Below are 15420 nucleotides of genomic sequence, written 5' to 3'. Positions count from 1 at the left end.
AAATCCCCAATCCTTGGCCCTCCAAGTGGAATGTGCTCCAGTTTACTAGCTTTCTCTTACCCCCACACTCCTGTGTAACACAGAGCACTTGTGGGTGCTTCTAGAAAAAGGCTTATTAAAGTAAAGTAAGGCTCAGGACTGAACTAAAACCAGTGGTGGAAACAAGCGGGTACCAACCTAGATCCTGAAATCCCAACCTGGGTCTAGCCTTATGGGTCATTCCCTCTCCTAGCTAATCAAGTGGGATTTCCCCCAGGTCGGCGTTTTTTGCCTCCCTCCGTGCCATGGGCGAGGGAGGCTCTGAGCCTGCGATGTGCAGGAGATCAGGCTGGGTGACACTGATGGTCCCTGAGAGGTGACGTGGTACCTCTGAGTTTGCCAGGGATAATTTTGGGAGGGAGCAGGACAGCTCAATTAGCTGATGAGTAGCAAGGCTCTCTGGTGATACATTTCTCCTCCAAGCCCAGCCAACCTGCTTTCAGTAGGAACATATTGGCCCCAGGACCAGCGCTAGAGTTTCTCACGCCCTAGGCGCACGGCCATCTCGCCGCCCCCATGTGCCGCTCCCGCGGCTCCGGTGGAGCTGCCACAGCCATTTCTGCGGAGGGTCCGTTGGTCTGCGGCTCCGGTGGAGCCGCCACAGCCATTTCTGCGGAGGGTCCATTGGTCTGCGGCTCCGGTGGAGCCGCCACAGCCATTTCTGCGGAGGGTCCATTGGTCTCCGGCTCCGGTGGAGCCGCCGCAGCCATTTCTGCGGAGGGTCCGTTGGTCCGCGGCTCCGGTGGAGCTGCCACAGCCATTTCTGCGGAGGGTCCATTGGTCTGCGGCTCCGGTGGAGCCGCCACAGCCATTTCTGCGGAGGGTCCGTTGGTCTGCGGCTCCGGTGGAGCTGCCACAGCCATTTCTGCGGAGGGTCCATTGGTCTGCGGCTCCGGTGGAGCTGCCACAGCCATTTCTGCGGAGGGTCCATTGGTCTGCGGCTCCGGTGGAGCTGCCACAGCCATTTCTGCGGAGGGTCCATTGGTCTGCGGCTCCGGTGGAGCTGCCACAGCCATTTCTGCGGAGGGTCTGTTGGTCTGCGGCTCCGGTGGAGCCGCCACAGCCGTGCCTGCGGGAGTTCAGTGGAGCCGCGCAGGACCAGCAGACCGTCCGCAGGCACGACTGTGGCAGCTCCACCGGAGCCGCGGACCAATGGACCCTCCGCAGGCATGACTGCGGCAGCTCCACCGGACCCACCTGCCGCCCCCTCCCTGGCAAAATGCCGCCCCCAAAAAATCCTGGCGCCCTAGGCGATTGCCTAGTTCGCCTCAATGGAAGCGCCGGCCCTGATTGGCCCTTAAATGTTCCCCATTTGACTGTCTTGCAACGGTCCCAAGGCCTGACGAGTTATGAGCTTTCTGTAGACACCTCCCGTGAAATACCCTGCACGATCTAGAGTCGCAGATCTCGAGGCCCGTCCCATCTGACCTCCTTTGTAACACGTCAGAGAGCTGCCCCAAACCATGCCTAGAGCAAGGCTTATGTAAAAGAGATCCTGTCTTGATGGAAAAGTCACCAGTGCTGGAGAATCCAGCACCACCCTGGGGAAGCTGTTAAAACTGACACCTGATTTCCTCTCTGAATTGGTCTGGCTTCAGCGTCCAGCCCTTGGATCGGGTTAGCCCTCCCTCTGCTGGGCCAAAGAGCCTGTTGTTAAATATTTGCGGGAGGGATAGGTCAGTGGTTTGAGCATTGACCTGCTAAACCAAGGGTTGTGAGCTCAGTCCTTGAGGGGACCACTTAGGGATCTGGAGTAAAGATCCATCTGGGGATTGGGCCCCCTTTGAGCAGGGGGTTGGACTAGATACCTCTTGAGGTCCCTTCCAGCCCTGAGATTCTATGATTTGTACCCTGTGTAGGGACTTCTAGTGGGGATCATGGCCCCACTTCACCTTCTCTTTGTTACACGAACGAGATTGAGCTCCGGGAGTCCCTCACTCTCAGGCCGGCTCCCTATCCCTTGTAGCGTTCTCATGGCATTAGCTTTTTGGACCCTGGTGGCGCACTAGACGTTCCTGTTCCGCTGATTCTCCCCCACGACCCACAGGGTCGCTGCTTGCCAGGAAAGAGGCCCCCCACCTGTAAGGCCAGCCAGCGCACCTTGTTCCCAGAAGGACACATGTCCCTGGAGCCACGTTCGCCTGCACCAAGTGGCCACCCAGCGGCCACCCAGCTTGCTCTGTATCCGTGACCCAGCTCCTTCCCTATTTCCCACTCCCCCAGTCTTGGCATTTCACCAGTGAGGATTTTCTGTTTCCTTCCAGGACATTGAGAGAGACGGGCTGGGGCTGGTGGAATGAGTTTGTCAGGTCTGCAGGGAGAACTCTGAGGGCAGGGGACCGTGTGCCACGGGGTCCCTGTGTCCCAGCCTCCATCCAGCCCTCATTACCATGGCTTCTTCGCAGGGGACGCCGATGTGCCACCATCCACCTGGGTGGAGAAGGGGAGCCACTGCGCCTGGGTTGTCTTCACCCCGACCCCGCAGGAACAGGCAGCTTTCTCCAGCTCGGGCATCCTGGGGGACTTTGTGGTACAGTACGATGTGACCATGCCAGATGTGGCTGGGGACGTGCAGGTGAGGAGTGGCTGGAACTGAGATCTCACGGCCGGGGGAGAAGAGGGTGGGGAGGAGGGGATGAGAGCCAGGGAATAGAGAACAGGGAACATCCCACAGAGGAGAGGAGCAGATAGACACATCTGGGGGTTGAGGGATGGGCATGGGGGGGAAGGGAGGGATGGATGGGATGTGTGGGGATGGATGGATGGAGGGATGGAGCATGGGGGAGGATGGATGGGGTGTGGGGAGGAGGCAGGGATGGGACGGTGTGTGGGGGGGATGGATGAGGAGTGGGGGAGAGGAGGGAAGGGGTGTGCATGGGGAAGGATGGATGCCCAGGCAGAAGGGTATGTATGACCCCCACACCCAGGCACCAGCTGCCTGTCCCATGGGTTCCCCTCACCACCACACCAGCACATGGTGGGTGTCCTGTGCCCTGGGCCGCCGCAGCCTCACGCCTCAGCCCCGCGCCCTTCCCTCTCCGGCAGATCTACAACGGCTACTTCGTTCACTACTTCGCCCCCCGCGGCCTGCCCCCCGTGCAGAAGAACGTGGTATTTGTCATCGACATCAGCGGCTCCATGCATGGCACCAAGATGAAGCAGGTGAGAGGGTGGAGATCGCCCATAGACGAGACCAGTGGGAAGGGGGCAGCCAGGAGAGCTGAGCTGAGCTGGGGGGTCAGAGATGGAAGCATCCGCCCCCGCAACAGCAGGCCTCTCAGGACATGGGTCAACATCCATGCAAACGAAGTGTGGTCTAATTTGCACATATATGCATATCCATCTGCCCCTTTAGACAATTTCCAATCCACTACCTGCTCCATCCCCCCTCAAATCTGTCAGCTCCGCGTTTGAATGGGTCGGAAAACAGAAATGCCAAATTTCCGTTTTCTTTCGGAGTTGAGATCTCAAAATTTTACACCAGCTGGAAATTCTAAAAAAATTCCAGGCGTTAATGTTGGCTCCTTTGCGTCTGATGACGTAGAGGCAACCCAAGAGCTTCGGTGTAACACAGTGGAGGATGAATACAGTACAGAGCTCATATTTCTATGTATGGCATCGGTTTCTATACGGTCTAACTAGATCCAGTGGCTGGATGTTGAAACAGGACAAATTCAGACTGGAAATAAGGTGTAATGGGAGGGGACTCACCTATTGGAACAACTGACCAAGGATCGTGCTGGATTGTCCATTGCTGGCAGAGATTCTTCTGAAAGCTCCACTCTCAGAATGATTTGGGGGCAAATCTAGATAAATTCGTGGAGGTTAAATCCATTAATGGCTATTAGCCAGGCTGGGTAAGGAATGGGGTTCCTAGCCCTTGTTTGTCCAAGGGTGGAGATGGATGGCAGGAGAGAGATCATGTGATCATCACCTGTTGGGTTCACTCCCTCTGGGGCACCTGGCATTGGCTACTGTCGGCAGACAGGACACTGGCTGGACGGACCTTTGGTCTGACCCAGTCTGGCCATTGTTATGTTAGATCTAGGTCAAACTAGATCGCAATGACATGAAAACCGAGGAATCTGACTCTTCCCGTTCAGATGAGTGTTAGAGCTGGGTGAAATGTTTGGGTTGAATAGTTCTCGAAAGATGCGACCAAATTCGGCCAATTGTTTCAGCTGGGGAGAAAAATGCAAACTGAGCGTTTTGACGTCTTGTTTTGAAATTTAGCTGGGTTTGTAAAACAAAATGTTTAGTTCAACCCAGAACTTTTTTTCCTCGATTTTTTTGGTTTGGCCACCGAAGTGAAAACTCGGGGGGTTGCTGAGTTATAACAAGAGAAAAGCCTACAGGAAATGAAGTGATAAAGTCAAAAGGAAACATTGTTGAACTGCTCATTTCGTCATTGCTGAAGCAATATACTGTGTTAAATATGCTAATCCATATAAACTAAGAGAAAATACCTGTCAGGTGGAATGCTGTTGCAAACAAACATCGCGAATGTGCAGACTGCCTGCTTGGTGAAATGAAAACAAGACTCTTTTTCTCCAATGAGATTTGTTGGTGAACCGAGGAAGTTCAAGAGGCTGAGGAGGAAAAGAAAAAAGTGTTTAAAACTGTGACAAGCGATGCTCCAACAGCAGGATTTTTCAGTAGTAGAAAAAAGCCAAAAGGATATTGAAGAAAGAGGTGACAGCTGCTAATGCTAAGGCCGTGGAAGGCTTATATACCCATCTTGAAACAAAGGAGGATGAGAGAAAAATATATAGACTGGCAAAGCCCCTCGTTAAGAGAACTAAAGACACTGGTGAAATCAAAGTCATTAAAGATGAAACTGGAAATACATTAATCAATGAGAAACAGCTTCAAGAAGGGTGGAGAAATTATTTTGAAAGGCTCATGAATGAAGAGAACCCAAGAGAACCGTAGAATCATAGAAATGTCGGTCTGGAAGGGACCTTAAGAAGTCACCAAGTCCAGCCTCCTGTACTGAGTCAGGACCAAGTAAACCTAGACCATCCCTGGCAAAGGTTTGTCTAGCCTGTCCTTCAAAATCTACAGTGACGGGGATTCCAGAGCCTCCCTTGGACAGCTGTTCCAGAACTTCCCTACCCTTAGAGTTGGAAAAAATTTCCTACTATATAATATAAATCTCCCTGGCTGCAGATGAAGCCCATTGCCTCTTGTCCTACCTGCACTGGACGTGAAGAACTGATCAGCGTTCTCTTTATAACAGCCCATAACTGATCTGAAGACTTATCAGGTCCCCCCTCAGTCTTCTTTTCTCAAGACTAAACATGCCCAGTTTTTGTAATCGCTCCTCATGTGTCAGGTTTTCTAAACCTTCTAAGCCACCCCAGGGGCTGGTGGCATCAGTCCTGGAAGAAGTTGCACAAGCTTTGAGAAACAGGAAAAATAGCAGTGAATCAGCAGAAGTATGGAAATGCTGGGGCATGAATGGCTGATTTTATTGGCACGGCCATTTAATGGCATCCAGGACTGAGAAGATGCCTGCTGCCTGGAAGATGTTCACACTCATACCAATATTTAAGAGAAAAGGAGACGTACCTGACCTCATGGTGAAGATCTGGGAGAAAGTTATGGATAAGAGAAGAGAGCAGTAAAGGGCAGACACAATTTGGATTCCTGCCAGGCGAGCCAACGATGGACACTGGCTTTGCATTAAGACTGGGGGGAAATTGAGAGAAAGGAGACACCCTGCACATGGTATTCATTGCTCTTGAGAATGCGTATGACCGTGTTCCGAGGGGAGTCATCTAGTGGTGCAGGAGAACGAAACCAATCCCTGAAGACTACATCCGACTCCTCCAGAACCCCGCAGTGGTGGTGTTAGCAGAGTCACAAGGCCATGTGCAGAAACTGAACCGTTCCTAGCTAGAGAGGGAGTATGTCGGGGCTTTGCGTGATGCACTTTTTGTTCACCTCGGTGCTCGATGTGTCCAGAGGTTGGCACCCTGCTGATGGTGGAGGGCTCGTGCGGCAGTTCAGAGAGATGGATGTGCGTGCTTCAACGAAACGGGATGAAAATCAGCCAAAATAAAGCAGAACACAGGGTGTGTAGATTCAGTGATACCTTGTAGGAAAACAAGACTGTGCTCATGTGTATCGGAGACACAAGGGGTTTGGCTACACTTGCAAAGTACAGTGCATTAAAGCAGCCCCGGGCGCCCTAACTGCTGAGGTGTCCACACTGGCAAGGCACGTAGCGCGCTTGGACTCTGCAGCTGGAGCGCTCCTGGGAATCCAGCCCCACAAGCAGCGTAAAGCTTGCCACGTCCTGGCTGAAACGCCCGGGTGTCAGTGAGGACAAGGTGTGGCATGACTGCGCTGTGATTGGCCTTTGGAAATGTCCCATCATCCCCTGAAGTCAAGTGGCCGCTCTTGTCATTGTTCTGAACTTGGCTGCAGGAATGTGGATATCCTCTTTCCAAGCTCCGTTTCTGACAGCCGGCTGCTTATCCGCTCCGGGACAAAGCAAACGATGACTGTGGAATGCTGCTGTTGGGTGCGGGGCGGAGGGGTCTGCTGGTGTCTGAGCTTACAAGACAGCATGCTGACACACTCCCAGCCCCCCAAAACCAACTCTGTCTCTCCCCCCATACACACAACACACTCCCTGCCTCACTCCACCCCCACCCCATTTGAGAAGCATGTTGCAGCCACTTGCACGCTGGGAAAGCTACCGCAATGCCCTGCTCTCTGTGGCCTTGCAAGAGCTACTAATGTGGCCACGCCAGCGTGCTGCAGCTGACAGTGGAAACCCAGGGCGGCGTTTTCCCTGCTGCGCTCTCCAAAAGCGGGTTTCACTCCCAGCGTGCTGCAGCTGACAGTGGAAACCCAGGGTGGCGTTTTCCCTGCTGCGCTCTCCGAAGGCAGGTTTCACTCCCAGCGCGCTGCAGCTGACAGTGGAAACCCAGGGTGGCATTTTCCCTGCTGCGCTCTCCGAAGGCGGGTTTCACTCCCAGCGCGCTGCAGCTGCCCCTGTAGCCAAGCCCTAAGGTGGTGAATCTTCTCTTTTATTTGAACAACTCTGAAAGCTCGTCTCTCTCCCCAGCCAAAGTTGGTCCAATGAAAGATATGACTTCACCCATCATGTCTCGGATCTCCTGGGACCAACGTGGCTACAACCCGGTGTAGATGTGTGTGCATATATGAGACAGAACATACCTAGAACACACATGAGTATAATATGCTATAATATAGACTTACAGATACACATGTAGATGTAATTGTGGATCCACAGCCACATATCTCTGTAGAGAATATCCCATTATAATATAGTTATAATTAAATACGTACATATCATTGTAGATCTACATCCAGATACACAAAAAATCTGACTGTCCCCTTATAATGTGTATACTTATGTGGGGATTTTATAGCTACAGGTGAGGCGTCACTCTATAAATACATGCGTCTGACACAGTGGGTATTCGCCCACGAAGCTCATGCTCCAATACGTCTGTTAGTCTATAAGGTGCCACAGGACGCTGTTGCTTTTTACGGATCCAGACTAACACGGCCACCCCTCTGGGTCTATAAATACAGCGCAGATAGGCTCTCCTCTTTTCTGTAGTGTGTACTGGTACAGAGCGAATTCTCTCGCTAGGTAGAATTGTGTGTGTGTGTCCGACACACATCAGTATGTGTTTGTGTATCCCATAGCACACATAACACAGATCAGTGGAACGCCACCCCACAATCCCACGATGAAACGAAATGACAGAGCCAGACCAATCAGTGCCCTCCTTTCCCCGTCAAAACCCTCGCTGAAATCCACCCCTTCCACCCTGTCCCCCTAATCCTGCCCTGCCCCTCACCTCCCTACCCCCCAGAACTCCCCCAAGCAAGGCCAGCCATGCTGCATTTCTGCCCCCAGACCAAGAAGGCCATGCACATCATCCTGAGCGACCTCCACCCGGACGACTGCTTCAATATCGTCACTTTCTCCGACACTGTCCACGTGTGGAAGGCCGAGCGCTCCATCCCGGCCACGGCCCACAACGTCCGCAGTGCCAAGGACTACGTCCACAGGATGGAAGCTGATGGATGTGAGTCACTGGGGGGCCAGGGGGGGCTCCTGCAGCCGGGGCTCCTGCCCCACTCCTCACGGCACCCCCTGGGAACTCCCCCGCAGCCGGGGCTCCTGCCCCGCTCCCCACGGCGCCCCCTTGGACCTCCCCCGCAGCCAGGGCTCCTGCCCCGCTCCTCACAGCGCCCCCTGGGAACTCCCCCACAGATGGGGCTCCTGCCCCGCTCCCCACAGCGCCCCCTGGGACCTCCCCCGCAGCCAGGGCTCCTGCCCCGCTCCTCACAGCGCCACCTGGGAACTCCCCCACAGATGGGGCTCCTCCCCCGCTCCCCACGGCACTTCTTGGGAACTCCCCCACAGATGGCCCCGCTCCCCACAGCGCCCCCTGGGACCTCCCCCGCAGCCAGGGCTCCTGCCCCACTCCTCACAGCGCCCCCTGGGACCTCCCCCGCAGCCGGGGCTCCTGCCCCACTCCTCACAGCGCCCCCTGGGAACTCCCCCACAGATGGGGCTCCTGCCCTGCTCCCCAGGGCGCCCCCTGGGACCTCCCCCGCAGCCAGGGCTCCTGCCCCACTCCTCACAGCGCCCCCTGGGAACTCCCCCACAGATGGGGCTCCTGCCCCGCTCCCCATGGCACCCCCTGGGACCTCCCCCGCAGCCGGGGCTCCTGGCCCGCTCCCCACGGCACTTCTTGGGAACTCCCCCACAGATGGGGCTCCTGCCCCGCTCCTCACAGCGCCCCCTGGGACCTCCCCCGCAGCCGGGGCTCCTGCCCTGCTCCCCACGGCACTTCTTGGGAACTCCCCCACAGATGGGGCTCCTGCCCCGCTCCCCACAGCGCCCCCTGGGACCTCCCCCGCAGCCAGGGCTCCTGCCCCACTCCTCACAGCGCCCCCTGGGAACTCCCCCACAGATGGGGCTCCTGCCCCGCTCCCCATGGCGCCCCCTGGGATCTCCCCCGCAGCCGGGGCTCCTGCCCCGCTCCCCACGGCACTTCTTGGGAACTCCCCCACAGATGGGGCTCCTGCCCCGCTCCCCACAGCGCCCCCTGGGAACTCCCCCGCAGCCAGGGCTCCTGCCCCGCTCCCCACGACGCCCCCTGGAACCTCCCCCGCAGCCGGGGCTCCTGCCCCGCTCCCCACAGGATGCAGAAATTATATTAGAAATGATCATAACACACTTGAGCACAAGTCAGTAGAAGGAGTGAGGTTGGGTGCACTGGGAGCGGAGGGGGGCGCTAGGAGCCAGGACTCCTGGGTTCTCTCCCCGGCTGTGGGGGGTAGTGCGGGCTGGTGGTCAGAGCAGGGTGCTGGGAGCCAGGACTCCTGGGTTCTCTCCCCAGCTCTGGGAGGGGAGTGGGGGCTGGTGGTTAGAGCAGGGGGGGCTGGGAGCCGGGACTCCTGGGTTCTCTCCCTGGCTCTGGGAGAGGAGTGGGGTGTAGTGCAGGGGTTCTCAAACTTAATTGTACCACGACCCTCTTCGGACAGCAGACATGACTACATGATCCCAGGAGGGGGGACCAAAGCCTGAGTCGGCCCGAGTCCCACTGCTCTGGGTGGTGGGCCGAAGCTGAAGCCCTCGGGCTTTGGCTTGGGCAGTGGGGCTTGGGCTTCAGCCCCAGGCCCCAGCAAGTCTAAGCCAGCCCTGGTGACCCCATTCAAAGGGGTACAATTAAGTACAACCTAGCCAGAGCCACGCCCATCCCAGGAACATCCCAACCCACAGTTTGAGAATCACTGGTCTAGTGCTTAGAGCAGGGGGGCTGAGAGCCAGAACTCCTGGGTTCTCTCCCTGGCTCTGGGAGAGGAGTGGGGTCTAGTGGTTAGAGGGGGGGGGGCTGGGAGCCAGGGCTCCTGGGTTCTCTCCCCAGCTCTGGGAGGAGGTTCAGTGGAAGGCTGCAAATCAGGATCCTTCTGCCTTTCCCCTCCTCAGGGACCGATATCAACAAAGCCCTGCTGGAGGCCGCCTCGGTGCTGACCCAGGGCACGCCGGAGCCATCCCCCCCGCGGATCCCACTGCTCATCTTCCTGACAGACGGGGAGCCCACAGCGGGCGTGACTTCAGGCACTCGCATCCTGGCCAACACCCAGCAGGCCCTGGGCGGCTCTGTCTCGCTGTTCGGCCTGGCCTTCGGGGACGACGCCGACTACGGGCTGCTGCGGCGCCTGGCACTTGAGAACCGGGGCGTGGCCCGGCGCATCTATGAGGACGCTGATGCCACCCTGCAGCTTGCCGGCTTTTATGACGAGATCGCCAGCCCACTGCTGTACGATGTGGCCCTGTCCTACCGCGATGGCGCCGACCTCACCCGCACCCTCTTCCCCCACTACTTCCAGGGCGCCGAGCTGGTGGTGGCCGGGCGGCTGGCCCCAGGGGCCACTGAGCTGCACGTCGAGGCCGCAGGCCATGGACACACCGGGCAGCTGAGGCTGGAGAACGATATCTCAGCCAATGCCACGGAGGCTGCCCCGTTCGGCTGCTCTCCGGACCTGGGGCAGATTGGGCGATTCGTCCAGCGCCTCTGGGCCTACTTCACCATCCAGGAGCTGCTCCAGGCCCGGTTCCACTCCAACGACACCGCTGCGCGCTGGTTGCTCACCGAAAAGGCCACCAACCTCTCGCTGAAGTATAACTTCGTCACGCCCGTCACCTCGCTGGTGGTGGTCAAGCCAGAGGAGGAGGAGAGAACCACGGCTCGGGCCACGCCAGGGGCTCCTCGCACACCCCTGGTCACCACAGCGGCCCACCGTGGCACCAAAGCTTCTGGAGTCATGCCCACTCCGGGGGCTACATCCACCTCGCTCTCTGATGATGCCACCAAAGTTGCCACAGTCCTCCCCAACCTAGCCAGAGCCACGCCCGTCCCAGGAACATCTGCCACGTCCCAGGGCACCTCCAAACGAGCCCGAGCCACGCCGGCACCTGACACTGCCACGGCAACGCCACCTCCTCCCACGGCCCACAGTGTCACCAAAGCAGCCAGAGCCACACCCGGAAAAGCACCCAAAGCTGGGAACCCCAGGGCCACAACTCATCCACCGCCGAGCCCAGGATCAGCCACGGCACCCCCCTCCGGCCAGCAGGAGATGGCCCTGCAGCGGGCCACCAAGCGCCAGCCACATCCCAGAACAGAGAGGGCCCCCTTCTCGTGGGGCACAGCAGCTCCCACGGCCTGGACTGTCACTGACGCCTGGACTGGCAACAGCACAGCTGCCACCAGCCCGGGGCCCAATGCCACCACGCCCAGGGCGGAGTCCCAGGGCCCCCAGGGCACACCAGCCATTGACCTCAGCCAGTGGCTGCTGCTGCTGCCAGCAGAGTCAGAGCTGCTGTCAGCAAAGGACGTGGCTGAGAAATTCGTGGAGTCCCTCCACCCGCCGGCCGTGTACAGCTTTGTGGCGGCCAAAGGAGAGAAGGGTGGGGATCTCGTCTCCTCCCGCCTGCCCCATGACTGGGAGCCCCCCACCGCTGTCCCCCAGCCCATGCTCCCCAAGCCATGTGTGCTCTCCACGCTGGCCACCTCTCCCGTGGCCAGGATCCCTCCCCTGCTCCCTGTGCCCCACTCGCCGGGATCCCCCCCACTCGCCGGAATCCCTCCCTGACTCCCTCCTCGGCCTGTCTGCCCCCCGCTGCTCCCACCCCACTGCCGGGAATCCCCCCACCCCGAATTGCATGGATGTTTATTCTGGCTCTCTCTCCCTACAGGTGTCCTGGATTATGAAGATTACTCAGGTAACCCCACACCCTGGCCCATGCGCTCTTCCCCAGGGTGGGCTAGCCAGGCAGGTTGGTGGGGACGGGTCTACTGGCCGGCTGGCCCTTGAAGGGAAATCCCGCTCAGCCTAGCTCTTTAAAACCGAATGCTGGGAGTTGTAGTTCCTGGGAGCAAGACCTGCTGAGAATTAGAATCAGGGTTGGAAGGAACCTCAGGAGGTATCTAGTCCAACCCCCAGATCCCGAAATGACCTCCCCGAGGATTGAACTCACAGCCCTGGGTTTAGCAGGCCAATGCTCAAACCAATTGGGCAGGTCCTTTTCCCTGCCAGACACAGCTGCACTGATGCCTGAAGGAGCAAGGCCCCTGCCTTAAGGGGTGGGGCTCTGAGATGAGGCCTCAACCCTCCAGCATATCACTGAGCAATTGGCTCAGGCTCTCTGCAGACTCAGGCAGACACCGATTCCATTTTCCACCTTTTCTCCCCAACCACGAGAGCTAGAAACTTCATATTTTTTTAAAATAACTGCTGACATTCTGCAGCCACCATGAGTGGCCTGGAGCCAGGGTGGGGGGCACGCTGTTGGCATCCAGCCCCCTCACACTAAGCGAGCTAGCTTCACCATTGATTGCCAGTCAGCCTCACAAGCCCACCCTGACTCTGCCTTTCCCTTCCAGACTTGTTAGAGGAACAGGACGGCGACACAGGTATGTTTCAGGTCTGGGCCTGGGTGAGGGCAGGGGGAGACTCGGCAGTCTCCTGTGGGTTCTCAGCCACTGCCCGTTGTGGTCACTCTGGGCTGCACCAGGCCTGGCCAGCCGTGCCCATGCTGCTCTGGAGAGGGAAGAGGAAGCCCAAGGATTTGTGGGGGGCGGGAATGCTACATCACCAAACTGGCTATAACCCTCTCTTCTCTCCCCCTCACCCCCAGCTGGCATGGCAGACTTGGCCGGTGCCAAGTTCTTCACTTTCTCCTCCTCAGGTAAGGCTGCCCAGATGCCCAGGTGATGGTTGGGGGAGGGGGCAGACTGGTTCCCCCCTCCCCTTACTCCACTCCTTGCTCCGCCTTGCAGTGGATGGAGATCCTCACTTTGTGGCACGGCTGCCCGGCTCCTCTGAGACCCTGTGCTTTACCCTGGATGGGCACCCAGGAGATGTGCTCCAGCTGGTGACTGACCCCCCCAGCGGTGAGACCCCCACCCCACAGCTCAGCACGCCAGCACTCCTGGGTTCTCCCTGGCTCTGGGAGGGGAGTGGGGTCTAGTGGTTAGAGCAGGGGAGCTGGGAGCCAGGACTCCTGGGTTCTCTCCCCGGTTCTGGGAGGGGAGTAGGGGCTGGTGGTTAGAGCAGGGGGGGCTCGGGGCCAGAACTCTTGGGTTCTCCCTGGCTCTGGGAGGGGAGCGGGGTCTGGTGGTTAGAGCAGGGGGGGCTGGGAGCCAGAACTCCAGAGTTCTCTCTCCTGCTCCAATGGTGAAGGTCCTGGAGCAGGTGTGGTGCCATGTGGTACCATGGGGACTGGGGGCTGAGTGATGGGGAGGAGATGGGGATCCCTGACAACTCAGTGACCACGGCGTGGCCTGTGATCTCTCCCCCCAGGGCTGTCAGTCCATGCCCACCTGGTTGGCGCCCCCCCATGGCCAGGCTCTGCGGATCGGCCACGCACCTACTTAGACACCATCACGGTGCGGGTGGGGCCTCCCCGGCTCCGCTATGTGATCACCGTGACGCTCCAGGGCGTGGCGCTGCAGGGGGAGGGGGCCCTGGATCTGCCCTTCGACCGCCCGGCCTGGGTCAGCCGCCCTGGGCTGGGCATGCGGGTGGGGCCAGGCACCAACGTGACGCTGCAGCTGGGCGCCGGGCTGGAGTTCGTGGTCCAGCGCCATCGGTACAGCCACCCCAGCCCCCTGCAGAGAGACCATCTGGGCTTCTACATGCTGGATGGCAGCGGGCTCTCGGCGCAGGCCCGTGGGCTGCTGGGTAAGGGGCTCTGGGCCCTCCTTCCCCTCCCCCTTTGTCCGGCCACCAGCAGGCTCCCACCATTCACCCCACGGCCCCTCTCGCCCCTGCAGGTCAGTTCCAGAACGCTGACATCCGACTGCAGCCAGGCGCCGGGGAGCGGCCCGCCCGGCTGCAGAGGGGGGGCGCCACGGTGCCGGCCACGCGGGTCACCAAGCTGCTGAAGGACTCGCCCCTGCCGGCCCACCACGTCCCCTGCTGGCTGGTGAAGGGCAGCAACGTGGAGGCCCTGCTGGGCGGGGCCTACGGTGCCTTCGTGGTCCCTCATCCACTGGAGGCGTGAGGCCAGGGGGCGTGGCCCAGCCACTGGCAGGGTGGGGGCTGCTCCATGTCCCGTCGCTGAGACTGACCCCCCCATCTGACTAGGACACGGCTGGTGGGTTTAAGGTGGAATCGTTCCTCCCCCCCTCCAATCGTGGATTTAACGTGGACTCATCCCCGTCCCTGTTTCCTGCAGTTTGTGGATTTCATGGGGAATTCTCCCTCTCCACCATGTGGATTGAAGGTGGAATCCTCCTGACCTGCTGTGGATTGTGGATTAACAGTGGAGTGTCCCCCTGCCACACGCCTGCTGAACTAAGGTGGATCCCACCTTCCAGTGAATGGACATGGATCTTTAAATTAAGCTGGATTTCCTTCTCCAGTGCAATGTGGTGATTTAAGGTGGAATGGATACGGGTGATTGATGTAAGGTGGATTTTTCCCCCATGTAATTGTGCGTTATTCATCCGTTCAGCATGGCTCCCCCCTATGATATGGGGCCTAGGTAATTTAATTTGTAAAAATCAATTCTAACTACAGTTCTAGGAGAATCTTGGCTTGAAGTGGGGGATTTTCTGGGCTTCAGTGGCTGAAGGTGGGATTCCTAGTGGGCAAATCCAGCCCAGGGGTTTCAGGTGGAAGATCAGCTGCCAGCTTTCACAGGGTATTTCCCCAGGCGCCCAACTCACAGGTGGAAGAGGACCCTTCCCCAGAGGGCCACATGCAATTGAAGGTGGAATTCCCAAGAAGGCTAAAACACAGATTTAAGGTAGCTAGAAGCTCTGGAAGAGAACAGAGCACTGGCCTACTAAACCCAGGGCTGTGAGTTCAACCCTTGAGGGGGCCATTTAGGATCTGGGGCAAAAAATCTGTCTGGGGGTTGGTCCTGCTTTGAGCAGGGGGTTGGACTAGATGACCTCCTGAGGTCCCTTCCAACGCTGGCTCCCCCCCAAGCCAGGGAGAGAACTCAGGAGTCCTGGCTCCCAACTCTAGTGACTGGACCCCCCCAGAGCAGCAGTGGCCCAAAGGTGCAGCAGACACGTGCAACCCCGACTGGAGGGTTTGGAATCTGCCCTTGATGCCAGAGCTCGTGCGTGTGGAGGGGCCGCTGCGCACGCCCAGCTGTGCGCTCCCAGGTCTCCCCTCCATGCCCTGACCCCGCCTGGCCCTGCTTAGCTTCGGGCCCGCCGGCAGAAAACAAGCCAGCTTTCCAGCCGGGCCACTAGATGGCGCTGGAGCTCCACGGTTCCCGCCGCCAGCGCCCGGCTGCCACGGGCCTTGTGACCCAACCCCTCCTGCTGCAAAGGGCGGGGCCAGCCCCTGAGCTCTACG

General features: G+C 58.6%; 1 protein-coding gene across 3 annotated transcripts in view; it reads left to right on the top strand.

The window, feature by feature from the left end:
* ITIH6 (inter-alpha-trypsin inhibitor heavy chain family member 6) overlaps positions 1-14470 on the top strand; it is a 29993-nt gene extending 15523 nt beyond the window's left edge. For all 3 annotated transcript variants that reach the window (XM_030547269.1, XM_030547270.1, XM_030547268.1), the window contains exons 7-16: positions 2445-2614; positions 3085-3201; positions 7943-8114; positions 10028-11512; positions 11801-11827; positions 12489-12518; positions 12743-12793; positions 12885-12998; positions 13408-13788; positions 13881-14470. In XM_030547269.1, the coding sequence (XP_030403129.1) occupies positions 2445-2614; positions 3085-3201; positions 7943-8114; positions 10028-11512; positions 11801-11827; positions 12489-12518; positions 12743-12793; positions 12885-12998; positions 13408-13788; positions 13881-14110 (2777 nt within the window). In that variant the 3' untranslated portion in view covers positions 14111-14470. The remainder of the gene's footprint in view (positions 1-2444; positions 2615-3084; positions 3202-7942; positions 8115-10027; positions 11513-11800; positions 11828-12488; positions 12519-12742; positions 12794-12884; positions 12999-13407; positions 13789-13880) is intronic.
* The last annotated feature ends 950 nt before the right edge of the window (positions 14471-15420 follow it).

This window comes from Gopherus evgoodei, unplaced genomic scaffold (assembly GCF_007399415.2).
Source record: "Gopherus evgoodei ecotype Sinaloan lineage unplaced genomic scaffold, rGopEvg1_v1.p scaffold_57_arrow_ctg1, whole genome shotgun sequence".
NCBI classification, from domain to species: Eukaryota; Metazoa; Chordata; order Testudines; family Testudinidae; genus Gopherus; species Gopherus evgoodei.
Note: the sequence above shows the minus strand (reverse complement) of the source record. Positions and strands in the feature narration are given on the sequence as shown.